The sequence below is a fragment of the Micropterus salmoides genome, unplaced genomic scaffold, assembly GCF_014851395.1.
Source record: "Micropterus salmoides isolate LMB-PRFRI ecotype aquatic unplaced genomic scaffold, ASM1485139v1 Ms_hic_scaffold_10, whole genome shotgun sequence".
NCBI classification, from domain to species: Eukaryota; Metazoa; Chordata; class Actinopteri; order Centrarchiformes; family Centrarchidae; genus Micropterus; species Micropterus salmoides.
Window position 1 is genome coordinate 28,664,888 of NW_024040041.1, and position 27,932 is coordinate 28,692,819.

The 27,932-nt window shown below is 39.8% G+C and overlaps 1 protein-coding gene across 2 annotated transcripts; it reads left to right on the top strand.

Moving 5' to 3' along the window:
* The first annotated feature begins 5,120 nt into the window (after window positions 1–5,120).
* unm_sa1261 (un-named sa1261) lies at window positions 5,121–26,635 on the top strand. Of its 2 annotated transcripts, none has more exons than XM_038707167.1 (4): window positions 5,121–5,285; window positions 17,368–17,590; window positions 23,345–23,547; window positions 24,608–26,635. In XM_038707167.1, exons 2-4 carry the CDS (start codon window positions 17,419–17,421, stop codon window positions 25,424–25,426), a joined length of 1,194 nt encoding a protein of 397 aa, XP_038563095.1. In that variant the 5' UTR covers window positions 5,121–5,285; window positions 17,368–17,418; the 3' UTR covers window positions 25,427–26,635. The 2 variants fall into 2 exon arrangements, with proteins under 2 accessions (XP_038563095.1, XP_038563088.1); XM_038707160.1 differs by lacking the exon at window positions 5,121–5,285 and adding an exon at window positions 16,060–16,247.
* The last annotated feature ends 1,297 nt before the right edge of the window (window positions 26,636–27,932 follow it).

Sequence of the window (27,932 nt, forward strand, 5' to 3'; positions counted from 1 at the left end):
GGCAAACAAAACGTTTTTGTTGTTTTTTATCCTTACGTGGAGTAAGGACGCAGGCGCGTGTTCATTTTTATGTGGGGTTACAAAAAGTTTTTTTTTATTTCAGCAAAAAACTTCATGAAGCCCCTTTAAAATGGTTTGACAGGTTCTGACTGCTCCCTCCGGGTTGGGAGTAAGTTGCTGCCCTGAGATAAGAAGTTTAAGTATCTTGGGATCTTGTTCACGAGTTCTGAGGCAAAATGGAGTGTGAGATGAACAGGCAGATGGGTGTAGCATCAACAGTAATGCAGATATTGTACCGGACCATTGTGGTGAAGAAGGAGCTGACCCAGAAGGCCAAGCTTTCGATTGACCAGTCGATCTTATCCACAAAGACGAGCAGAGCTGTAGGCTTTGTATGTTCATCACTACTAGCCTTCCACATGGCCTATAATGATACCGTGGTCATATAAAAGTATTGATTATAACTAAAGGGGCCTAATCTTTTGACTACCACCATAACAAAATACAACTTCCAGATACTCAAAACAACTACAAAAATGGCAACCCCCTATGGAGACAGGACCAGCGGTGACTCCAGGAAGTTACTGGTCCCAGTTACGACATACTGTCGCACACAACCCTCCATAAAATGGGGAATTTTGTTTTTTAGTTAGATTTTTGTATGGATTTAGCAAACAAGATGTGTTAATTACAGAGCTTCAGAGATGCTGGTATTGTTACCTTTGAGCTGAGACAGGCTAGCTGTTTCCCCCCTGTTTTACACATCGGGTTAAATAAAAAAAAAAATGTATGCGGTATAACTCTTTTCACCACGTCTCTCTCTTTGTCTGCACTCTCCCTTATAATTACTAACCCTGAGGTGCACACCTGCCCCCGGGGAAATACACAAATGCCAGAGTCACCTCTTCTGGGATTAGCCTCACAGTCTGATTTAAAGTGTTGTCAGCTTGTCAATTTTTAAAGGAGCATTCATCCCAAAGCGCTAAACCAGGGAGGGAATTACAATTTGTCTGCATCAAATATGTGTAATTCAAGATGTGGGCTGTTAAGACAAGCAAACAGAAACAGAGTTGGTGAAAACAGAATAATCCACTCTGGATGAATTCAGCAGTGATTGCAGAGTTAAAATAAAACTATCAAAAGAAATCAATGTCTCTCAAGTTGTCTCTCTCATAAGACGAATACCTTTGCCTACAGAATAACAATCTGCTCCGGTGACGCAACCGATGACTCAGGACACAATGACTTGAAATGATCCGCTGACATCATGTTTCTGCCGTTGTAGGTGAGGATGCTCGCAGAATAATCAAACCGCTGCAGATAGATGTCTCTTTATTCTGCTCACATTCGTCTTGAAGCTTTGATGTCCACATGCCGAGGGCGGTGTCTCTCTGACACCTGCTGATTACAAAGTAAATATCATTTCCTTCACGCTACACAGGCCCCGATCTTTATCCCAATCACATTTCAGTTTTTGTTCATGCACGTTATTATTGGGGAATAAAGTCAGCATGAAGTGGTTTTGTCCCCAATTTCATTCTGAATTATAGGTTATAACTGTAAAAATCTTTCCAACTTGCATTTACCCAGAAACTATATTGACATATTTTAACTGTTAATAAATGATGTTTTCTTAAGCTTTTTCTGTAAACATGTTTAATGTTTCCTTTTTTTTGCATCGGTATTTTTCAGTGTATTTTATTTTACAGGTCACGGTGTAAATTTATTTTGTATTAACTTGCATTTAAAGTTTTGTTTCTTCTGATTTATTGGACAGCAGAGCTTTGACAGCAGCACACAGCATGGATGAATAATATTAATAATATAATTATATTTTTCTTACAGCACCTGCTTGGGACCAAGGCGTGAGTGGGTGCACCCTCAGCAAGACTTGCAGCTGATGTTGAGATATTTAGTTGTGGCTGCAGTAGTTGTGTCTATTGCCTTGATGTTTGGTTGTATTACCACAGCAGTGACACATTTGTTATTCCTAATTTGGTCAGACCATGAAAAAATAGAGCAGTACAGATAGTTTGTGCAAGCATCTTATTATGACCCATATTTACAGTTATTGTTAGGCGGCGAACCTCTAGTGGCTGTAGTTATGACGGTAGCAACTGAGGAAGTCAGGTGAGGTAGTATAACCAGGAGACAATTTTTTGTCTCCCACGAGAAACCAAAAGTCAACATTGATTTATTTAAACTTACGTATGCAAGTTAAATTACATGCTTTCATAAGTTTTGTTACATAAGTCATGTGACAAACCAAGTCACATGTGGAGGGTAAGTGATTTTAATCCAATGCACATATTTTTGTCAATTTCAGTGAATATCTCCTCTGCTAGCTGTGCGTTCTGTGTGTGTGATGAAAAATAATATGGTGATGGTACACATGTAGCCCTGTCTCTGTAAATGGGGAACAAACAAAGTGCCTCACACCGAGCCACACAACACTATTCCAGCCAAGATTGGTGTGTCAGGTAACGTTAAATGACTTGCCCACGGACACTTTCTAGTTCACCGAGACACGCTGTTGCTGTGATTTTAGCTATATTAGCAGGAGAGTTGTGTTGTGTATCGCTGTGTGGTGCTGGTGTGCTGGCTGTGGGACCGTCTGGTCCTCTCTGCGTGTTATCTTCGCAGTAGCGACAGTTTGCTAACCCACAACTTAGCTAACGTTAGTTACTTGCCGTGTTGTTGTTCGCTCTACATCATGTTTGTCACGGAGTTGGATTACTCCAGAAGTGCTTACTGCACCTTTACATATGTAACTTAACTTATGTAACTAACTTTCTTATTTTAACCCAGACCATCGATCTTTTAACCAAGTAGTTTTGGCGCCTCAGAGGTCAAAGGTGCCGAAGCTAAATATTATACCACTGAGAAAACATTAGAAAAGATTCCAATTTATAGGCTAATTGGGAAAAAAACTGTACATGATGATGACGTCATGTTATGTACATGAGGTTGATATGTAGATGGGTGTGAAGTTATGTTGTGCACATAATTGTCAGTTGTATTAGACACTATGAGTAACAATACAATAAATAATAATTAGTATCTTAACATTGCACAGATATGACCTACATTCAAGCACAGCTGAACCAGTGTGTATAAGAGGTCTGTAATGTTTTGCACTAATGAGATATAATTCCAGTTGTGCATTAACTTTAATACCATAAAATCTAAAAATATCTAAAATAGAAACAGAACATGTTTTCCTTGGGATTTATTATTAATTTGTGTTTTTGTTTTCTGATGTGTTGCTGGAAGTATTATTATTGAAAATGTAGTTAATCTTGTGGCATTTCATCCTTTACTTACTTTATTCTGGGCTAAAATTAGCACAGTTGGGATACAGTAATACTACATAAGGTCAAAATTATGTTGTTTCTTTGTAGATAAGTTCCTTTAAATTAGTGGTACTGACCCTTTTGGCTTGTCTGGCCTTAAAAGTAAGCAGTTATCTACTTGTGATCTGGATTTTCCTTCAGAGATTGTTTGATCTGAACGATTTGTACAGTCACAAAAAGTCAGTTTCTTAAATGATCTAGTGACCCCTCAGATTTATCTCTGCTTTAAATGAATAGAAATAAACAATAACGAACCCTTTTTTTTTGGGGGGGGGGGGGGGGGGGGGTCATAATTTACCCTCCTAATTATTACACAGTCCAAACACTGCAAACTAACATCACAACCTGAGGCCATAATTCACCAGATCATTAAGCTTCCCATCACAGACATCAATCAATACAGCAAACCGCAGTCTCATGGACTCATTACTCTTTAAAAAGCAGACTTAGGTCTCTTTGAATTCCTCGAACCAGGCAGCTTTCACCACTTGTTATTCACCACAGGAGACAATAAAAAATCACAGCGTCTGATTTTACTGACACCTTTTTACATTCACTGCTGCTGCTGCTGCAGCTGCAAACAGACATTCATTGTAAACCATCGATTTAAATGTGCAACTGAGTCACTCACAGCTACAGGGTTCAGATGCTGTGCTTTGCTTTATGCCTTTCCTCATGCTGCATTCAGGGGTGGTGTAGGAATCAGGGGATATATTTACTTTCTGGTTTGAAAATTAGGCTACAGGGCAAATTCCTATAATATCAGCAGTTAGGTCAAGCAAACGACTATATTTTGCAAGATGTAAATATTCGTATATATCACAATGTAAATATTCGCTGCACAAAGGTCCATTTTAAACACAATATTTGTTATTCGTTTATATATTTATGCACTAAGACACCAAAGCAAATTCCTTGTATGTGTAAACCTACTTGGTAATACAGTTGATTCTGATACTATGCTGTGGCAAAATACCTGCAACTTATATTTAATTTGACATGAAGCCAACTTATCCAACATCCAAACGCAGCTACAGCAAACAAATATATATATATATTTATATATATATAAACATATTTGGTCTAAAACCAAATTGTGCTTGCGCTAAATGCTAATGTCAGCATGCTAACAGGTGCACAGTAACAATGCTAACATGCCGATGTTTAGCAGGTACAATGTTTTACCATGTTCACCATCTTGGTTTAGCGTGTTAGCATGCTAACATTTGTTAATTAGCACTAAACACAAATGCTGAGGCTGGAATATTTTGCCAATATATATTAATAAATACTTGTCATATATATGCTATATGTATAGTACAAAAGCGTAGCTACAAAAAGGTCCCCAGAGGATGAATCTAACTGTTGTTCCACTTAGTTTTCATGTAGCACCACCATCAGGTCAGTTGTGTATGGTTTTAAAAATCCCTAATGACATTCCCATCAGCCTGAGCTGTAGCTTGTCAGCATACTAAATGTTAGTAATGCTAATATGCTAAATTAAGGTGGTAAACATGATCAATATTATACATGCTTAACATCTAATAGACAATATACAGTAGGCTAGTAAACACTCAGTGAGCAGTATTTCTACACTGCATTATTGCAATAGTCTGATAGTCGAGCTTGTAAATTCCTACATCATGTGAAGGCAGCATCGCCGCAGAGGAGCGCACCGCCGCTCTGCGCTGTGATTGGACGTTAGCGGCGGTGGGCGGGGCCGCCTGCGGAGTGCGGAGACAATAGAAACCGGCTCCAGAGGTGAGCAGCAGCGGGCAGACTGTGACGGACAGCGACGGTGCAGACGGCGGAGGTTTCTGAGCCGTGAAGAAGAAACAACTCAAAGGATCTGCGGCATTTCGTCTCCCAGCTTCACAGCCGGCTGTTGTCTGGATGGACTGACAGATACTGCATGCTGCACATTTTTAAAAGGTAAGATCAGAGCTGATGTCTTATCGCTTCCCATCCGGTCCAAACCTGCTAATTATTCGCTAGTTTGTATTTAAAATGTGTTTTTATTCAGACTGTGCTTTATGTCTGGTTGCATGTCCTGCGTGTCTTTGTGCTGCTGTGTTGCAAAGCTGGAGGACTTTTGTGTTTACAAGCCGGCTCGTTAATTATCCTCATTTAAACAGGTGTGTATGTGTGTTTTTTTTTTTTTTTTTGTATTTATAGCTGTAAATCATATTTTAAATGATTACACACGTTTCAAAAGTTAAACCTGCGCCATGCCACAAAAAACTGAGTGAGCAGAACAACAGAGCTGCTGTCAGGCTATTGTGTCCCAGCTGCACATCTGTACACACCAGCGGCTACATCTGTTATCTGCTTTTCATACATTTATTGATTACACATCCTACATCTAAGCTCATGATGTCTTCCCATGCTCACGTGCACGCTCTCCAGCTCTACCTGACTTCACCTGTGCTGCACGTTGGGATGCATGTAATGTGTGCTTTGTGTCTGCAGAGCTGATTCACACTTCACTTCTTTGTGCTGCAGGTTTTTATGACTCCCAGACTGTAAACAATGTAACTGACATCACCTCTCAGTGAGCCCTGTGTAGGATGATGTGCTGTAGATGCTGAAATCCATGAATATTATTTGTTCGTTTATTTATTTGTTTGTTTTATTAAAGGAAAGTCGTTTCATCTTTGGGGTAAAAAAACAGCATCTGAAAGCGATTGGACTCTCAGAATGGGCTGCAGAGATTGTGCCGACAGGGCTCTCATAGCTGAAATGATTAGTCCATTAATTGATTGACAGAGACTGTTTTGATAATTAGTCTTTCAGGTTCAAGAAAAAATAGTTGGGACAAACCTACTTGGGTTTCCAAGCTTCCAGCTTCCCAAAATGTGATGATTTGCTGATTTTTGTCACTTTGGGCTGTGAGAAGACTAGATATCTTATTTTGTTTTTGCTTAAAGGTATTGCTTATATGATTAATTGAAAAAATAAGCATCTAATGAAGCTAACGTTAGCTCATGTTCCAGGGACAGTTGTCATTTCAGACAGCAACACTGATGAAAACAAACTAGAAATGAGAAGCTGCTTTTGTTTACTCCTGAAAGTAGACTCAAGTATTTCGAAATGTAAATATCCCACCATCGCCTTCAGGTTTTGGACATTTGAAGAAGTCACCTCGGGCTCTTTGGAAGTTTTTAACCACTTAAAAAGTCACTGGGTTTAATAAGATTAAACGATGAATGAAAAGAATCTTTAGTTGCAGACCGACTCCGAGATGTCTGTCTGTTTTCTTTCTACACTGATGCATGTGTACACACAGCCACCCAGCAGACGGGGAGATCACACATTACCAAAGCAGAGGAACAAAGAAAGAAAGAAAGTCAGAGTAGAAGAAGAGACAGATTAAAGCAGACAAAGGGGGGTTATGTTACCTACTGTAGCGTGGGGTTCACAGCAGCAGAAACGGGTTGGCATTAAAGGAGTGTGCCCAGTGATGCGCTGCCGAGCGTTCAGGCCCAAAGCTCCAGTGTTGGCAGATGCTGAAGGGCCGAGCCAGTTAAAGCTGCTTTGATGTGCTCCACAGCTCCATGAGCACGGTGGGAGCCGAGCCCCACCAGAGGCCCGAGCCACAGGCCGCCACATAGGCAGGCGCGCAAGGGCCAACGCTGTGGCTGTGACGGTCGGCAGGATGGAGTTTTAGTTCTACACGCTGCTCGTCAGGCAGAAATAATCTGCCTGGTTTTGTTATCTTAGCGGGCAGATTCAGAGAATAACACTTTATGTACACACGTTAGTTCACTGGCAGCGACTTGACAAAGGATGCGACCAAACGGCCCACAAAGAGTGGCACTGGAGAGGAAGCCTGAAGTTCGATGTCAGGAGCAGAGGTCCCTCCAGTCAGTCAATACATTTCTGTTCTGCTCATCTTTATTCAAAACAATTTTTTATCTTTGAGCATAAAAACGCTTGAGCGGATTCAATGGATCAAATAATTGCAAAAAGCTTTGATGCAGCTAAATAATGTCCACTGGAGCCTCCCAGAGCAGGAGGCGAAGTCTTTAAATGTCTTGTGTTGGTTCGACCAACCGTCCAAATTTGAAACTCCGTTTACAATGAAATAAGACAAAGTGAAGAATACATTCCTCACATTTGAGAGGCTGAAACTAGAGCGGCGTTGTGACTAAATGTTCATCAAAATATTTAATATTTGTCTGTTTGTTATCGACTGACTGTTTCAGCTCCAGTGAAGTCTTCACTCTCCAGTTAAGCATAAAAAATCCCTCTGTGTTTACAAGGCTGCTCCTCTTCTATTGAAGCACGATACAGAATCCATCCGCCGAGCAGGTCAGCAACTCAGGTGATTAAACAACCTGCCAGACTGGCACAACTCACGTTCACATTGTGTTGAATCAGTGACCCTTACTTGGCTCTAATATTATACTTATTGACTAACTAAGAATTAGTTTTCAATTGATTTTAAAAGTTACGACCACAGAGAGATGCTTTTTTGGTGCTAAACCTGCAGGACCTCGTAAGGAATTCCCTGTAGATCAGATTCCTGTATGTGCGAGCAGCTAAGACTGCAAGGATGTGAGCAGAGGAGATGACACTTTAATGCTGAGCAGTCTGTCTCCCACTGTATAACCGAGTCAGAGTTCATAAATCAGACAGCGGTGATTTAGCTTCCTTCGTCATTATGTTTGAAACTCACTGAAATCAGACCAAGAGGTGGCAGATGTTACGGCAGAGTGTGAGCCGCAATCACACTCCAGCAGTCACGCTTCACGACGCATCAGTGGCTTCAAACAAACTGGTCCTTTGTACCAAATCTTTGCTTTGGATATTTTATGTTTTATGAACACAGAAAAATTGTGGATCAAATTTGTGAAGTCAAGCTAATACAGTTCAGGCAGAGGAATTATGATGATTGTTGGACAATTACAATATCTCTAAAAACAAAAAAACCCTGTCCTCATACCTAAACAACAAATGGGTTGAATAACAACATATATGTATGTTGGAAAGTACAACGACATAAACAGGTGCATCTCCAAAAATATGAATATCGGGGCAAAGTTAATTGTGAGCACCAGAACCAGGAAACCTTTGCAGGTGTTTTGAGTCAATTATCTGATTAGAGCTCTCCTCAGGTTGACATTGCTGTATAGGGATGGGGATCGTTAATTTTTATTGATATTGAGACCCTTATGAGACTGCTCAATGATTCGATTCTTTATCGATACCACAATCGATACTTTACTATTATTTAGTGATGGTTATTTGGTAAGACCAGACCCAACGGCCATGAGGTAGGCCTGCACGGTATGAGGAAAATATTCAATGTGCGATAATGACATATCACTTGCGATAAATAAACATATTGAAGCGTACATTTTAACTGCCTGGTTATTTTTAATTTAATATTTTAAATACAGCTAAATGTTGTTTCTAGACAACAGCAAAGTAACTCAATAACTTTATCTGACATCAAAGAATAACATCAGTCTGTATCAGTCCCTCCTCCTCTCTCGCTGGCTGCAGGTAACGTTACCAAGTAGAAGGAGGAGCGGCTGGTGTGTCTCAGCCAGCAGCTGAGTTTTTAAGACTACAGACCAGTCTGTGCTCCAGACAGACGGCTTCCTATTTAGCTTGTTTTTAACATTTGGCTAATGCTAAGCTAGCGTTAGCTGTGCTTATCTAAAACATAGGATGAGATACTGAGGACAGAAATTATTAAATTAACCATTTCTACATGTTTAACGTTACCTTACTGACAGGTGTATTGATAAAGTCTTTTTACTTGAAGGTTTTATTGCACGTACTTACAGTAACGAGCGTAGCTGTCATCAACTAACGTTACAGTAGTTTGGAGCTAACTTAACCCTCACCGTGTTCCACCGCGACAGCGCCGCCTCTCGCTCTGCTGCTGCCGCTGTCTGTGTGTGTAGGAGCCGACAGAGAGACTGAAGCCTGATGATTTTCTTATCCATTGTATTTCAAATTAAATCAGATTCGTTGCTCGAGACATAACGTTACATCATAGGACCCGCAAGTCAGTATCGATGAGCTCGAACCTTATTGATTTTCGTTTTTTTTTGGATTTCAAGTCTGATTTCCATGAACTGTAAGTCAAAATCATCAAGATTAAAACAAGAAAAAGAGGCTTGAAATATTACACTTTATATGTTATCAAGCTTTTTGAATGAAATTACAGAAGGAAATTATTTTTTTCATGAAATCCAAATTTTTTGAGATGCACATGTATATAACATGTACGAGCGTTGGGAAGTACCAGACTGGTACTTTCCAACACTCGTCATTGTCCAGCGATTTGGACCCGATGGTAGCGCTAAAGTTTAAAGGATCACCAAAGTTGTTAGACTTTATTCTGAAGAGAATTTGAACGCTTAGTACCAAATGCCATGGAAATTCATCAAGTAATTGCTGAGATGTGTTGCTCAAAATCACAAATGTAAACCTGCTGGTGGCACTAGAGGAAGAGCCACAGGATCACCAAAGGAAGTAAGATGTATCCTCTAGGTATCATACATGTATGTCAAAAAATTCATGCCAATCCATCAAATAATTGTTGAGATATTCCAGTCTGGACCAAAGTGGTGGACTGACAAATTGTAACTGGTAAAAAAATCTGGTTGATAAAACAAACTCCACAAACTCCTCCTGAAGTAGAGAATCTGTTACCAGAATAAAAGTGTTGTTTTCTCCTCTTTATTAAACCCTTTGGGATCTAAAAGACTTTTTTAGGGAGCCAAATGTGGCGTAAGATGGTAACATTTGCTCATTAAGTCTTTTTCTTTGTTTGCTGACATTGATTTAGCGTCACAAATGATTAATTAGGTGCTGATGTTTTACAAGTCGATGTTGGCCGGAACACAAATGAGGTGGCAGAAGCAGTTTTTCTGCAGTGCTTAATGTGTGTGCAAACAACAGATAGACCATTACTCAGCACTTTTTTCAGATTTGTCCCATTTACGTACAGTTACTTGTAGTAATAATATATAGTAGTAATTGATCGTGTCTCCATAAAACATGCAGAAGGCAGCTTCTCTTTTTGAGTTTTTGGTCCAGTGATCAGCAGAGTCTGTAGATTTAAAGAACCAAGAACATATCAGGGACGGCCTGCGGCCATGAATAGATTTATAAACAAGGACTATGAACTCAAAATCTATCCTGAAACTAACTGGAAGTCAGTGCAGAGACTTCGGAACAGGAGCAGTGCTATCTATTTTCTTTTGTTCCAGTTAAAACTCATCATTCTGTACAAGCTGTAGCCTAATTGATTTACTGACGTTTTTGGGGAGACCTGAGCGCATTGTGCAGTAGCTGAAGTCTGCATGAAATCAAAGCTTGCACAAGCTTCTCTGTGTCGCGGGGAAGAAAGAAACGCACTGACCTTTTTAGTTATGTTCATTTTCTGTGATTAGAAAGTCAGACCAGAATCAGTCACACAGAAATTTCTTGCCTGTGGTGTAATGCTTGTATCTCTCTCTTTATTTACAGACTGCATCACTACATGTATTGTTATTTTATGTTTGGCTGTAAGTCTTACTATGCATATTTATTGCAGTTTTTATGCAAGAAAATAGTTTTATGTAATTTACAATTGCTTGGTCTCTTGTCCGTATGTCCACAAGTTCAACACAGGCAAAATATGTATATGTATGTATGTATGTATATGGATTGGATAACGGAGAGTGTCAGTGTCCGGGGAATATAAGAACCATGTCGGTGGGACAAAATATATTGATGGTGCAGCATGAAAAACGGTTAAAAGAATGGTTTTAACTCAAAGTTATTATTTACTACTTTTGTCTTAATTTGAATTTTTGCGACTACAGGTCATATAATGCTTTGTGGATGTAAAGAGACAATATAATGTTGCCATAAACCAGGTGACTAATGTTTATTATACTATATGTTTTGGTAAATTGACCCCATTAAAATTATGCCAAATTAGAAATTACTGCTTGCATTTTACCCATGGATGAAAAGACAGCTGTGTTACTTTGATACTGAAGAAAACATGTGATGACGTTCTGGAGCTATAATGAGCGTCTTTTTTTCTGATTTGTAAGCAGATTTATTGATTGTTTATTTGCGATGGAGATTTGCATATTGCATCCTTGGAAATTGTAAGTTACACTGAATCTAAAAATATCCAAGAAGAGGCAGCGTTACAAGCGTAAAAAACCCCCCCAAAGTTCTAGTTACCAGTAACTAGAACCTTGGTGCATTTGGAGGAAGAGAAACCTTCTTATAATGCCTATAAGGGAGCTCAGATTTTCAGGATCAACATCTATGTAGAGTTGTGAGTCGTCAGCATAGCTGTGAAAATCAATACTGTGCTTGCAGAGGAAGATCCCTCGTAGTAAAAATATAAAGACTGACAAGTAGAAGACCTACAATTGAGTCTTCTGGCACTCCAAGAAGCTGAAAACTGAGAACAGCTCTACCTGAGTCACTTGCACATCTCTGCCTACTAATTTTTCAGATTTTTCCAATCCATTTGAATGTTTATATGATGAAAAGAAAGTGTGAAATTAATTAAGTGAATCTAATATACAGAAGTAGTAGTAGTGGACCAAGTATTGATCCTTGTGGGACTCCATATTGTTTTAGGTAACATAAATGAATAAAAAATAAAAAATAAAGGAATCTTTACACCTTTTTATACTTTAAAGAGGTAGTATTATGATCATTTTCAGGTTCAAAATCCTATTTAGGGGTTGTACCAGAACAGGTTTACATGGTTTAATTTTTATAAAAACACCATATTTTTTGTCATATTGCACATTGCTGCAGCTCCTCTTTTCACCCTGTGTTGAAAGCTTCGTTTTAACTCTGGAGTGATGCATCTTGTCTGTAAATGATCTTTGTTGGGAGTTGCACATGTGCAGTTCCTAGTTAAGGACTACTAGCCAATCAGAAGCAGAGAAGGGCAGGTCAGCCAAAAGACGGTAAACAGCTTTGATTCAGCTGTAGGCTACATGTTGCCGACCAGCAAAAGTGTCTTTCGTCCATAAAGTTTTAACTGAGCTCTGTCTCTACATCACAGTAACAACTTCATGTCCATTGACTGCTTGGAGGGTAGCTAGTGTTTGGAAGGGAGAGGAGAGGTGTGCTGCAGCTCAGTGTTTTTCCACCGCTGTTTTTGAGGGCGTGTCAGACTAGTCGCTCGGCGAGCATTATGACGTATTTTCTTTTGACATCACAAGAAAGCGGAAGTAAAGGCTGGACTACAAACAGCTGTTTTCAGGCAGTTCAGAGCAGAGTTTTCTGTGGGAGATGGGAACTCCCTTTGGGGTGGACTTTGGGCTTTTTCACTATGCAAATCTGTTACATGCACAAAAAAGGTATATAAAAGTGGGGAAAACAAGTATTTGATACACTGCTGATTTTGCAGGTTTTTCTATTTACAAAGCATGTAGAGGTCTGTAATTGTGCTATCCCTGCACCAGCGGCACCGTTCACCTCCCCTCCTGTGTGGTGCAATTGGCAGGTAACATTAGCAGCGAGGGACAGACAGAAAGAGAAAAGCAGCAATGACACAAGGCAGATTGGCTGAGTTCCAGCTGTGCTTTCATTACAGATGAGTATTTCACTGAAATGAAAGACAGCAAGGCGGTCTCACCCCCGTTCGTCTGGGATGCAAACAGGACTTGGCGCTTGTTGAGGCCCTCTGGGAAGCAGCCTGGGTACCGTTACCCTGAGAAGGAGCGCTGGTTCTGCCGGGAGCTGCAGCGAACAGAAGATGCTCCTAATTAGAGCTGGTTGTGACTTCTTTCATCTCCAGACGGCAGCACAAGATGAGCGTATGCATATGCTGCGAAGGTTATATGGTTGAGATAAAGAAAGGAATTGAGCATGAAAGTGTACATACTGCATGCATACAGTATGTGTCAAGGTTATTATGGTTAAGTGAATATAAGAATAAAACAAGGCAGCAGTGAACAAAATGGTCTCTCTTTTTTTCATTTATAGGCAAGTAATGCCACTCGGCCGCCATCTTGGCAAAAACAAAGACTAACAAGACCAGGCTCCTATCTCAATCAATGTGGAGAGAGCCAGAACTGCAGTTTCACTGGTTACCGCGACATAAAAACTACATGACTAGAATGAGCAGTAAAAATGAGTAAAATCTGAAAAAAAAGTGATAAAAAAGATTGACAACTTTGCCCCAAAATAAGGTTTAAAAAGCATTTTTCCCGACCGGTTATACTTTGCTACACATGCGCCACTACTTCCATGCATGTGCAGTCACAGTAAAACAGACCCTTATGGCAGTGGAACCACACGATTGGCTGAAATATGTTTCCCGCTTGGCTGTTAAAAGAGACTGGCTTTCTAGTCCCCATAGAGTTGTATTGAGAATGTTATTGAATGCCACGTCTCCCCTATAAAACGTCTCTGGTAGCATTCAGAGTAATTAAGAAATTATGTAGGATAAAGAGGTTGAGATTAATCATTTCATGAAGTTTTGAGTATTCGATATGCTACAAATGAGGGACCAGCTAGGATTAATAAATTCAAGCAACTCCAAAATCAGAATTAGTCTGTGTTAATTTGGATCATTTAAAAAAGCGGTAAAAATGTTGACACACATTTTTTACTTCTCAATAATATTTTCATCAAAATGGAAAAACTGAAACTCCAGAAAATTGGCAAAAGAAAATGCGAACAAGTGCGCCAACAACTATTGTGAATGTTATTTGCTGGTTCGTCTAAATAAATAACTCCTCCTCCAGTTGGTGCCATCAAACCATCACAAAAGGAAGAGGACACAACGACATGATGTCGTTAAAGTCAATGAAACATTTATGTTTGTTTCATGTATCAATGTGAGGAAGGTTACAATCTCCTCATCGCTCCACACAGATCTGATTGTCTCTTCAGCAGACGGTTAAGTAACACCATGATTTAAGTCTGTTTCCATTGCACTTTGATGCGTTTTATTTTTATAACTTTTCCATCTCATCTAAGAATATACACTGTTGTTATTGTTTAACCCCTTGTTATTGTTGATATTTTGACTATTTTTCAAATGTCTAGCATTTCCACTCAGATTTTTTGATGGACAAATTGACAAATGCGCATAAAAAGGTATTGAGACGTACGAGGGTTTCATAAGTTGTACTAGAGAATATTGGTGAACAACCTTATGCACAAGCTTTAACCAGCTTTGAAATGCTCTCTCTTGGACCTGTCGCTGTTATTTGAAAATGCTGACTACAGAGCTGAGATTGATCACTCTCTCAGGGTTTGTCAGATCCAGTCAGAGGTGTCTGTGCAGCAACTCTTTATTCACGTGACAACCCATTTTCCTTTACTGTGCTGCTGCTGATGTGGCCACTTTGACACTGTAACTGAGGCTGTGCACATAAACTGGACGAAATGGTCATTATTTAGAAGTATTTAATTAAATTCTGTCACAGAAGCAGCATTGGCGGTTCCTCCATGAGCAGGTACTTTTTTTTCCTGTGTGTTTACATTAACACACTCTGGCTGTCTCCTCCACGGAGTGTTTTATTGACCTTGTCAGAGGGATGCTGAGTGGACCAGTGACGGACAGCCAGTTGGCTCCTTTGGGTTCGGCTGACTCCTCATTTTTATCTGCTTGTTGTAGGTTTATGTTCAGCCCATACTGTTTGTGTCCAGAGCCATTTTACCACTGTCACCATCCAATTTTCTTCTGTGGCTTTCAGCTTTTGTTCATGTATTGTTGTTTTGTTTTTTTTTGTTTTTTTCTGTATGTTCAATATACCAGATGAAGAGGAAAAACAATGTGTTGATCTTAAAGTTAAGTTTAAGATTTTAGTCCTGGTTGACTTGGAAGCACCTGTAGTTAATAGTGGAAACATTTACTCAAACACTATACTTAAAAGAATGGTTAGTGTTTTTTGAAGCGGGTCTCTGATATTACCTGCAGTAGATTTGATGTTCGTCATGTCCCCAGTTTGGAGAGTTGTGGATCGGGCCAGCAGTAAAACGTATTTAAGTCTGATGAATATCTGTTCAAGTATATATTGTAAATATTTACAATATTTTCAGTGCTTTACTTTGCCGTCAGACAGCCATTTCCTTTGCAACTACATTGTCTTAACCGTAGTACGTCCATATTTCCCAGTCCCATGAGGGAGTATGAGGTGGAAAAAAACCCACCATGAAACCTTCCAGATTGATTACTTACATCAAAACAATTATTATATGTATTACAAATTTTCTTAAATTGTAAAAGGGAAAAAAATGCAAATGAGGCATTATCTGATGCTAACTTGAATTTAAGAGAAATTTAGGTGAAATTTACTGAAGCAAATGGACAAAGTGCAGTAAAATAAACACCTAAATGTATATTTTGGGCCTTTTTGTTCTCACTAGTCTGAATCAAGACGTGTTTTGGAAGCAAAAGTAAAACTGATGTTTTTGCTGTGTCCCCATTTTGTATAGTTTGTTTGTTACAATATGTTGTCGGATTCTTAAAATGGCCAAATATCGATGTCAGTATCCAGAGTATAACTTGAGTGAAAAACTAAAGTGACAGTTTTAATACCTCTGCAGTTCTTTCTAGTGGAACATACTGCATATTTCTGTTTGGTTTTATTGTTTTCACACGCTGTACTTGAGTTTTGTGTACACATTTCTCCGTCACGCACAGTCACACTCACACTGTAGACAGGCGCCGTCTCCAAGGCAGGCACAGACGGACTCTGTGCACAGAATGCGCATAGCATCCTGTCTCATTCAACACTTTCTCATCCCTGCTAATGAGAGATGGTACAATTCTGCTGCGCCATCAGGGCTGCGAATCTCTCCTGTCATTGGGAGATTGTGGCCGCCGTGGGTTGATGAGCGATGGAGGAAACGGCAGACGAGTGTTGCTTGGCTTCTTTTGGTAGCAGAAGGAGGAAGGTGAGACAGATTTGCTGAGAATGGAAACCAGCAGGCGCGACGGCGTGGAAACACATCGGATCAGAATTAGACATTCATTAATGCAGGAGGATCATTAATCAGCAGCAGGGGATCAGCTCCACAAATAGCAATAATCTTCATCTCTCAGATCCTTTTAATTTGTTTGCACTTCAATTTATTTATATTATTTGTCTTCATCCTTGTCACACCTCAGTGTGAATGGTGTATGAATATGCTTGAAAGACAAGGAAAACACTCTGGACAGGGGTTAAAGCCCCGACATCCCCATATTCACACCTACTGTGACGGAGGTTTGATTTGACTTGCATGTATTTGGGCGAGGAGAGAATCGACGCAGAAAGAGTCCAGGTTGGTGCTCTGAGGTGAAAATGCTAATTGAGCTGATCATGTTAGAATAACGACAGCCAGGTCTTTGCTTCATGTTGGCGCCATGTTGGGAACTTTTTGTAACATACTACATTTGTGTTCAAACTAGAGACTCTTTCCTCTTCAAAAGTGACTCTAGGGATGGCAGCGTCTGTCAGGACACCACTGAAATAACAGACCAAAATGTCTAAACAACTGATGGATGTATTATCATGAAATTTGGTTCACACATTCATGTTCCCCTCGAGATGAAATGAAATAACTTCTGTGATCCTCTGACTTTTCTGTAGCACCATCATCAGGTCAATATTATGATTTGCATATAACTAAATACCCACAATAATAATAACATTCCCATCAGCCTCAGCTTTGCGTTTAGTGTTAATTAGCAATTGTTAGCATGCTAACACGTTAAGATGGTGAACCTGGTAAACATTACACATGCTTAACATTAACATTTAGCACAGCCTCAGCAAGCTGTCTTTCGTTTTGGTTCAGTTACTGTTCTCTCTCCTTGTAATGGAGCCCAGTGAGCTTGAAAATTTTAAGTGACAACACAATTCAAAAATTGCGTAACAGTTTGTTTGGCCTAGACACAAAGCCTTCCGGTTGAAATGTGTACACACAATACAGTGGGTCTGTTTACAGTGGAGGTCGTGTGGGAATGGAGGCATGGGTGGATACTGGTCACTTGGTGAACCTTGCTTTCCTTCCTGCTCCTCCTATTCCGCAGGAACATTTGTCTCCAGACCAGCCCTCTTCCCCGGCCCGCCCCTCCACAACAATGAACTCCTCGCCGCACGGCTCCCGCGCCTCCATCGACATCCTGGAGGAACTCCAGCTGATTGCTGCACAGAACCTGGAAAAACTGGACATCAACAAATACTACGAGGTCGTCTGTGAACTGGGAAAGGGCACCTATGGGAAAGTGGACCTGGTCATCCACAAAATCAGAGGTAACTACTATGTGTTTTAGCTGATACTTCCCACGTTGAAATGCTGTACACAGGGCTGTAGACTGTAATGCATAGTACGATCAGTATACTCCCAGACATTATAGCCTAAATCGGGAGATTAAACCTAACCAGACATTTGGGAATGTTCCCCTCAGGTAATGTTTTTGTCCCAGAGACTGTTCTTGCATTCTAGTTTATGGAGTAAATTTGTTGTTGAAATGCAGGAGTGCAGGTTTTGCCTCAACATTGGAGGGTACACATATTACACAGATCCCCCCCCCCCCATGGTCCTCCCACAGAAACTTGTGAGCATTTAACACTTAATTTCCTGCATTCTGGTGAAGTTTCTTGCACAAATTTCTGTCTTTTCTGCATCAATTTATTGTTGAAATGTCTTCATTTATGTAAGAGAAACAGGTGACGATTAAGAATCTAAAACTATAACAGAATATAATGCAGTAAGGCTCTCAGGCATTCTGAATTGATATGTTCATCTTCTTATGTGTCTATTGTTTGGGGAAGTAACCTCGCTAAATGTGCAGACCTGGCACCTTTTCACCTCTGATAAAGTGCAACTCACAGACGCAAACAGAGCAAGTTTGCGCTTCAGTTTTTTAATATGTTTATAATGCAAAACAGTTACGCCACCACTCTGTCACAACTGTAGAGTGAGAGTGGATCCATGTGATTACTATCACGGCTTACACCGGTGTTGCATCAGCTGGGTGGAGTTCATTCATTATCAGTTATAAATTTGTTTTAATTAATAGTGTCAATTACGTGAGTCTCACACTCAATGCATGATAGTTGGCAGCTGTGTAATACAGTAAATATTGCAGCAACAGCTTACACATCACTTCACCTGGAAAAACTGACAGTCGCAGAAGCTACTTTGTCTAAAATGGTTGTTTCAAAAAAGGATTTTAAGTGGCAAATTTGTCACCCACAGCTTGATGGGGTTTAGCAAACGGTCAATTAGACGCTGGATAATCATGGGAAATGTCAGAAAACGGGACACAGTTCATGTTCACCACCATGCCTGCTTTATTATTCCTAAAGGCACTCAAGGTAAAAGGAAACCAACCATTGATGAGTCCATCTTTCGTTGGATGGAGCAGGGGGAAGTTTGCGTTTCTAGTTTCAATTTATCACCTCTTGTGGGAGGAGAAGATTTCCCAGACTGGACTCCAGAAATGTATATTTGGCCAGAGGGAGCAAAAATATAGAGGCCTGCAGATGGAGGAAATGGGATATAGAACTTGTGTGGCTCTACGTTGTGATTCATTAATTTTATGTAAGAATAGTGCAGCTGTCAAATGCTTCACTTACACTGAGAATCAAAAATAATGCTGTTTTCACTTTACTCAAAACCTTATTTAGTCTCTCAAGTGTTTACTTTTGAAAGTAGGCCACCTGTTTGCAGTAATGTCAAGATCTAAGATGTCTAAATTCACTACTTAACTATTAAAAAAACTGTTCAACCTTTTCCTATTAAAAGCCGAAATGTTGTCCATCTTAATAGACTCTTTTATGGAGTAGAAAGCTGCAGCTAGACTGGCCGTTTAGAGCGGCTGCAGTCTGTCACTGAGATGAAGTCTGACCTTTTTCTAGCTGCTAAAGTGCGCAGTTAAAGGATGTATGAACTACATAAATGGATGGAGGATGTATAACTATATATAAATGAATGGGCAGAAGGTGAAGACGTTTCTGTGCAAATGCATTTTAGTGAAGAAGTGATCTCAAATATAACCGTTAAGAAACAGGCATGACTGGATTACTGCACCGTTAGATGTAGGGACATCCTGATGGCGTTGTTTGGATCCTGAACAGTGTTATTGAGTTATTGTTATTAAGTTATTGAGTCTCTGCCAACCAAATCCAATATATCGTAGATTTTATAGATATTTTCCTTCATATTACAACTGAGGCTGCAGTAACATTTCATTAAAACACAGTCCCATTAGAAAAGCAATTTAAAACAGCAGAACAGCTCTGCTTTAAGGAGAGAAAACATGCGTCTCAGTTTTTATTTAGTGTTAAGTTTAGATCTAAACTCAATTATCAAAATGATTGCCAATTAATTTTCTATCAGTCAACAAGGTTTCAGCTGTACTTTTATAGAGGATAGTTAATCTGTATCTGTCATATTTTATAAGCTTTTCATATGTGTTGTATAAGTGACTAAAGCTGTCAGATGATCAAAGTGAAGTAAAAAGTACAATACTACCCTCTGAAATGTGGTGAAGTTGAAGTAGAAAGTGGCATGTAAAGAAGTGCAACTAGAGTAAATGTACATTACAAATACATTTCACTACACTTCACTTCACTATACACAGGCTCTCTCCATCCCCATTATGAACTAAATACTGAATTGACTGGAGCACCTGAGAGTTTTGCTTCCTCAGCAAAATGTCACTTGATGCAAAACAACCACAGAGAAGGAAAATGACTACAAAGAGATGTAAAACGACTTAAAAGAAACACAAGACGACCACAGAGACGCAAAACAACTACAAAACTATTTCAAAGAGACAAACGACCACAAATGAGTCGACTACGTCAGTCTGGGGGTCTTTATTCTATGTAGAGCTGAAATGTTTACTCTATTTTATCAATAAGTCGATCAGTCATTTTTCAAGTGAAAATAGTTGGCAAAGATTCTCTGGTTTCAGCTTCTCAGTAAATGACAGAATTTGCTGCTTTTAATTGTCATAATTCAATGTTAACTGAATATCTTCAGGATTTTTAAACAAAAATGTTTTGACATTTCATAGACTCTGATTAATTGGAAAAATTACCTGCAGATGGATCAATAATGAATTACAACTTTAATCCATTATTGAGTGAAATTCTGCTTTTGAGATGAAAGGCAGGGTCAAGCTCATAGAAACAAAAACAAAGACACAGGTTACATTATTGTATTTTTACACACTATGATAAAGTCATACTTAATGCATTGTTCAATAAGTAAAAGAATATGGCCAAAACATGAAAGCTAAAAACCTTGTGTATTTTTACGGGCTGATACAGTAACATTATGTAGGTCAGCAGTTATCTTTAGTTTCTGCCCTGAAACACCCACAGTTGTACTTTTACAAGAGTCAGCTGAGTTCCCCTGAACAGATGGTGTTTATCTTTGCATATAAGCCAGCAGGCTGATTTAACAAAGCAACTCATTTTCTATGTAAACATTAAAACTACTGCAGCACAGTAGCGCAAGCTGCTACTTGTTGGCTAGTGTGCCAGTCAGAGGGTGCTGCACAGCCAAGAAAAGAGTTATTTATTCCATGTAGAGATAATATGCTTGGGTTATATCATAAGTGATTGTCAGAGACCCAGCTGACCTGTATGTGCAGCGGTAAACATCTGGGTACTATGGTGATGAGGTTCGAATAAAATACAGACAATAAAACCGTAAACCGTGTTTGCTTTCAGTACAACAGTCCAATGCTTTGTGAAAGTTTCGGAGAGTTTTCACAGGTCCAGTAGAAAAGTATTTGGTGAAAGAAGGATTTTTACCACTTGTATACTATATGTATAGAAATAATGTTATAAGTAAAAGTCCTGCATTCAAACCCTTATTTAAGTAAACATACAGAAATATCAGCATCTTGATATAATAAGCATCTGCCAAAGCCCTAAATAAACTCTAATACATCCAAAACTCTGCTGCCCGCCTCCTCACCCACAGCCGCACCCATGACCACATCACCCACGTCCTCCAGGATTTTCATTGGCTCCCTGTTCCCCATCGCATTAAGTAAAAAACTCTCCTTCTTCTCAGCCACAAAGTCCTCTGTAACGAGGCCCCTTCCTACCTCACAGACCTGCTCCACCGTCACAATCCCTCCTGTAACCTCCTCTCCCCACCAATCAGGAGCAAGCACCGTACCTGGGGTGACAGAGCTTTCGCCATTGCAGGCCCCTCCCTCTGAAACTCTCTATCCACACACATCCGAGAATGTAGCGAGATGTACTCTTTCAAATCACTCATCAAAACCCGCGTCCTTAGACTAGCTTTTTAACTCAAATAATCTTACATTGCATTGTCGCCCGTACGCTTTTATGCATTTTGTATTACATGTTTTTTTACTTATCGTTATATATTTTTCTATTTATCTATTTTTTAAATGTACACAACTACTGGTTTTATTGTAAAGTGTCTTTGAGTGTCCTGAAAAGAAATATATAGCTATAGAAATAAAATGCATTATTATTAAAAATGTTATGCAGAATAGTCCATTTCAGAATAATATTTATAATATTAAAATTATAATATATTTACATATATTGATGTATATTTAATGTTGCCACTAGTAAAGGCGGGTCTAATTTGAATTACCTTATGTACTTCTGGGTACCTGTAATAATACATCGTAATGTAATAGTTGATATAGATAAAAATAGTCTGAGCTGCTGAAGTTAACGTGTGTGGATTTGTGGTGAGAGTTCTGCCTGATCACAAGTGTTTCAGTTAGTTCAGCAGAAGCACGCACTCCCAAACTGTGTCTGTCAAACTGTCTAAAGGGGAAAATACCAGCGGAGCAATAATGTAATGCACAGCAGAGTATAGGGCATATTATGAATTCTCCGGTATTCTCGTAATATTACGTTTTTTTTCTCGACATGTCCGAGAACTCAGATATGTGGGAGACGTTTTTCTGCACTGCATTTTATTCAGTTATATTTTTAGGTTTTCAATTGACACCTCCCACGTGAATTTTGCCATTATTTGAATAAAATATTTGCACCCATCTATTGGTGTAGAAGAATTCATCAAAATTCAGGAAATAAATAATAAATCAAATAAATTTTTTTATAATTCAGCATTGAAGATTTCCAAAAAATCTCGTCTCGATCTGTTGAACCCAATCTCGTGTCTCGTCTTATGGGTTAGGTGCCTCGTCACATCCCTAGTTCTCACTCATCCCTAATAAATAGATGTTGTTTTTTTTATGTCCCGTCAAAATGAGGGAAACTCCTCTCGTTTCACGGCATTAAGAACAAACACAGACCTCCATCTTGACCTTTTCCTAAAGTGGCTGCACACTGTAAAATGCACAAAGCACTTTGCAGAGCTGATCCAGTGCTATTGGAGAAGTGTCGCCTCTCATCTTCGCTGACACACGGTCTGTTGGTGCAGGGAGAGGCAGGCGTGGCAGCTCTCCAGGTTATTGTCCGGGGTATTTTCAGATTAGCCCTGGTAATTTCTCTCCCCTCGCTGCTCCTCTTGTTGCAGCAAGGAGCCTCTGAACCGTGTCCTCACAAATTGCCTTCTTGTGTTCCCTCCAGACGACTAAATGTGTTTCAGTGCATCCTATACATCATTTTATCAAGTGAAATGTTTTGTTGCAGGCTGAATGACACTCTTCCTTGTTTTTTTTGTGGCTTTCTAATCTTACTTCCAGGACATGTTTGCAGCTGTAAGCATCACTTTACCTCGAAATCCCCAACCTGAAAGCAGATTGAAAGTGAGGCAACATCCTGGTCACTAATATCTGGTCCAACAGAGGATTTTAAATACTTTATATAGTATAAATCTCCTAGAATGAAAAGCAGCAGGATTTAATTCTGCCACAATGGAGAATTTTAATTATTCATGAGATTTTTTAAATGATTTTAATTAAGTTTCATGCACGCAATTAGGCGGCTGTGGAATAAATCCCCAAACACTTTAAGGTGATGGAAAAGGACAAGAAAGCGAGGAATGAGATTGGAGTTATGTAACCTGTTCTTTTTCTTTTCTTTTTTAAGGCACAAAAATGGCCCTGAAGTTTCTGAGGAAGAAGACCACCAAGCTGAAGAACTTCCTGAGAGAGTACAGCATCTCCCTCTACCTGTCGCCCTGCCCGTTCATCATCAACATGTACGGCATCGCCTTTGAAACAGACGAGTACTACATCTTCGCTCAGGAGTACGCACTGGCGGGAGATCTGTTTGACATCATCCCTCCACAGGTGAGATAGGCTGAGACACACACACAAACAAAAAAATGAGCCATCACCCATATTTTCCATGCGTTAATTTTAACATAATCCAAATGATTATCCCTTAATCCCCCAAATATTGGGAACTATTTTCAGAGCGTTGTTTCAAGCTACAGATGCATGCATGCAGTGTGGATTACAAGCTGGCATCCAGTGCTATGTTATGTTGTGCTTGACATTTAGATGTCAGCTCTGTGGAGAGTTGTCTCTTGTGGTGCCAGAACACAAAAATTCACTAGACTTGTTGTGTTATCAAAATAAAAGCCCAGAGAAGTCTCACCTGGGCTCTTTGAGCTTTCTTAAAGTTTTGGGGCCTGAGAGCAACTGAATTCAGTTCATTTAATTGGACCATATGGTCAAAAATGTTAAAAATGTCACATCATTTGATATCGATAATTATCACCATACATTTTAAATTACTATTTCTTTAAATTTTAGAGGCTGATTTTTGCTCCTGAGTGAAAGTTGAAGAAACTAGATGGTTAATTGTGGTTTTAAACTTTTCTTTATGGTCAGAACAAACACTTGATGCCAAACAGAGATGACTTAACAAATCTGAGGTAGAACATTCAAAGCAACTATGAATTAATAGAAGTGCTAATTCATTCGCGATTCAAATAAATTAAATCAAATGTTTAATAAACATTTGTTATATTGTTATATAGCTAAATTATATCGCCAAAATTATTGTTGTTGTGTTTTTCGGCCAGCCCTATTTTCATGCGACTTTTGCGTCAAGTGCAAATCAGGCGAACTGAAAATGGAGGACGCTACAATAAGTAATACCAATTCAAGCACTATTTCCTAAAAATAAAGATTTCTTTACAAAAGCACTGTTGTAGGTTTGTGATCGTAGATACTGTCACATGTTTTTTACGTGCTTCGTAGGGTTTGGCGGATAGATACTTTGGTTTCGATCCTTACAAGCTACTCATTTGGTTTTGATATCTAGTGTGGGGTTATTCTTTAACTAATGTTCTGAAGTGGTTTCATGTTCGTGACCTCCTCGTGTCTCTCACTCCCTGTTCAGGTGGGACTCCCTGAAACGGTGGCCAAGCGCTGTGTCCACCAGGTGGCCATCGCCCTGGACTACCTGCACTGCAAGAAGCTGGTCCACAGAGACATCAAACCCGAGAACATCCTTATTTTTGACAAAGAGTGCCGGAAGGTCAAGTTGTCAGATTTTGGCATGACGCGGCGTGCCGGCTCTCCTGTGAAGCGCGTAAGTGGCACGATCCCGTACACGGCGCCGGAGCTGTGCGACACCTCGCGGCACGAGGGCTTCTGCGTGGACTACAGCACGGACGTGTGGGCGTTTGGCGTGCTGCTCTTCTGCATGCTGACTGGAAACTTTCCCTGGGAGAAGGCCATGCCTAACGACGCCTTCTATGAGGAGTTTGTCCGCTGGCAGCGCCGCCGGACGGGCACGGTGCCATCACAGTGGCGCCGCTTCACTGATGAAGCTCTACGAATGTTTCGTAGGCTCCTGTCCATCGAGCAGGAGCGCCGCTGCTCTGTCAAAGAAGTCTTCAGCTACTTCAACCAGTGCTGGATGTTGGACACGGAAAACGGGAACAGCAGCAGCGCCGGCGGCTTAGCTAGCAGCGCGCCTCCGCTGGACATCAGCTCGTCCTCGTCTGAAGAGGACGTATTAGTGGACAGACTGAAGCAGCAGAGCTTGTCGCCTGCTTGCATGGTGGCGAAGGGAAACATGATGATGGACACCAACTACTCATCCATGTCCACGAACAGCTCGCCGTCCTCCACCGGCAGCTATGACCGGGTCAACAGAGAAAACAACGAAAGGGGACGCATCCCGGTGGCCACGCCCATCGAGATCTGTGTATAAAGGGCGGCTGGCGCTGCGTGACCGGCTGCATGCTCACACGTGACGCTGGTGTGAGCTGAAGAGTTTCTCCGAGTATGAGAAAGAGGAGGAAAGTGTGGCGACTGGAGCTGGAAACTATCAGCAGTCTGACGTTGTAGCTTCACTGTGGATTTACTCTTTTCTGATGAAGACGAACTCTGAGGAAATGAGCCGTGAGACAATCACAAACCTCCTGTATGTGGTTTATACTTCAGTTACTGTAATAGTACGTCGGACAACCTGTACAGGAAAACAGCTGAAGGGAGGGGGGAGAAAAAAACAACAACATTCATAATCCACGAGCAATATATTCAAATGTTTGGAAAAATCCAGTCACTGCAAAAACAATCTGTGAAGAAAACTTTCAGTAAGATGATTTGTGGCTATTTGTGTGCTTATTGTAGTGCGTCATTTTCATGTTTGGTAGAAATGTTTAGATTTTTTTTTCTTAGTTTTATTTGTATTTTTAAATTATTTATTTATGTCAGATGCATTATATTTATTTGTTTTTATCAAGTGGCACTTGAGATCTTTTATTCATTATCGTGATGTTGTGATCTCCCATAAAAGTAGATGTACCTAGACACCCAAAATGTCCTTTGCCCACTTGTACAGTAGCAATCAACAAAATGAGCGGCTGAAAAGGCACCTCATTGTCAGCAGAAAGTGTTAATTGGGTTTTTACTCTTCTAGACAGTCCTCCCATTAAACTGCAGTATACTGGTACCATGAACAACTGAATTTCCACATATAATAATAAATAAGAGAAAAGTATCATGAATAATTCTCATCTTTCTACTTGCATGGTTAATAAAGAAAATGGAAACCGTAGATTTCATTGAGCAGTTAACATTATATCTAAAAAGTCATTTATTTGGATTTTTTTTCCTGAAAAATGTGCCAAGGAAATATCCTTAACATTAAAATATGCCAATTGAATTGTAATTCAACATGAGAAGAATAAAATTCAACTTTTTATTGCAGCTTTTGATGTGTAATTCATTAGAAACTTAAACCCTGAAAATGTGAGACTGGATGGATGAATGTAGAAAATGCCAAGTCTTTTTTTTTTCTTTTTTTTTTTCAAACATTTAAGAAATCGCTCTCTCTTTTTGTGTTTTTCAGAAGTATTGCATGTAGTGATGTTACTGTGGTGAACATTTGTTGAAATAAACACTCTGAGAATTAAAAGTGCCCCCTGTTATTTTTATTTAATTAAGGGGATAGTTTTGGGAAATTCCCCTGTTCTTAGAGTAAGATGACGAGACACTCTAATGTCTGGACGGTAAATATGAAGCTACAGCTAGCGGCCAGTTAGCTCAGGGAAAGCAACTAACATATCTCAACAAAAAACGTAAGACAAGCGCCTCTAAAACTCTGTTCAACAACGTGTTAAATCTTGTTTAAAATGAACAAAAATAAGGTAAGTTTGTTCATATAGCACATTTCAACAACAAGGCAATTCAAAGTGCTTTATATGAAACATAAAAGTAACATAGGGAAACATAAAAAAAGACATTTAAATACAATTTTTAAAAACAGATTAATTTACCCAGTTTACTCGCCCATAATTCTAATACGAATAATCAGGCTTTTCACCGACACCTTGTACGATATTTATTTCCTTTATTCACGATCGTCTCTGTGAATCCAGATTTTGGATACAATCTTGGTAAAAGCAGGGTCATAACAGCAGAGAAAAACTTAAATGTACTCTGCCAGGACGCACCACGACCCAGACCGGAACCTCTAGTGGCAGAAGAAGTCAGGTGACGTAGTATGAAGCGTGACAAAGCCCGTGTGAGGAGGTGGTGGGGTGGATGGATGAGTACAGTAAACTCTGGTCTTTCACTCAGAAAACCGAGGTTGTGATAGAAAGAATTTTTTGTTACTTACGTCACGCGACTTACGTAACATACTTATCTTAACCCAAACCACAATCTATGTCTAAAACTGACCCTGTAGTTTTTGTTACCTAAACCTTGCCAAACTACCACCGTTTCACAACATTTACCACGTGGAACTTACGACTTACGCAACGTCCAGAAGGTCCAGCAAACCTGTCGCTGGACTGGTACTTGCCAACACTCGTACATGTCGTTTTTGGGGTATGGTCAAATATGACTTTGCACTTACCAATGGACATGTATGTTGTTTTGGAAAACGGTCTTATATGTGATTTTGGGATACTTGACAATAGACCTATTTTGTCGGTATGAGTACGTGTTGGAAATAAGAGCCACCAGGATGTTGTCGAACACTTTTCTCACAAAGAAATAAGCGTATTAGAAATGGAGTCGGACTTTGAGGTGTGAAAGGGCTGAGAGGTCAAAAGAACTGATTCCGGCGACTGCAGATTTAAAGCCAAGAAATAACCCGTATCAAGATCAGAATTCCTGTTTCAGCCTTTACAGACTAAAACCTGCATCATTTTGTGCAGTGGATCAAGCTTTACTCTGTATGTCGGCCTCATAATTATGCCCCATCA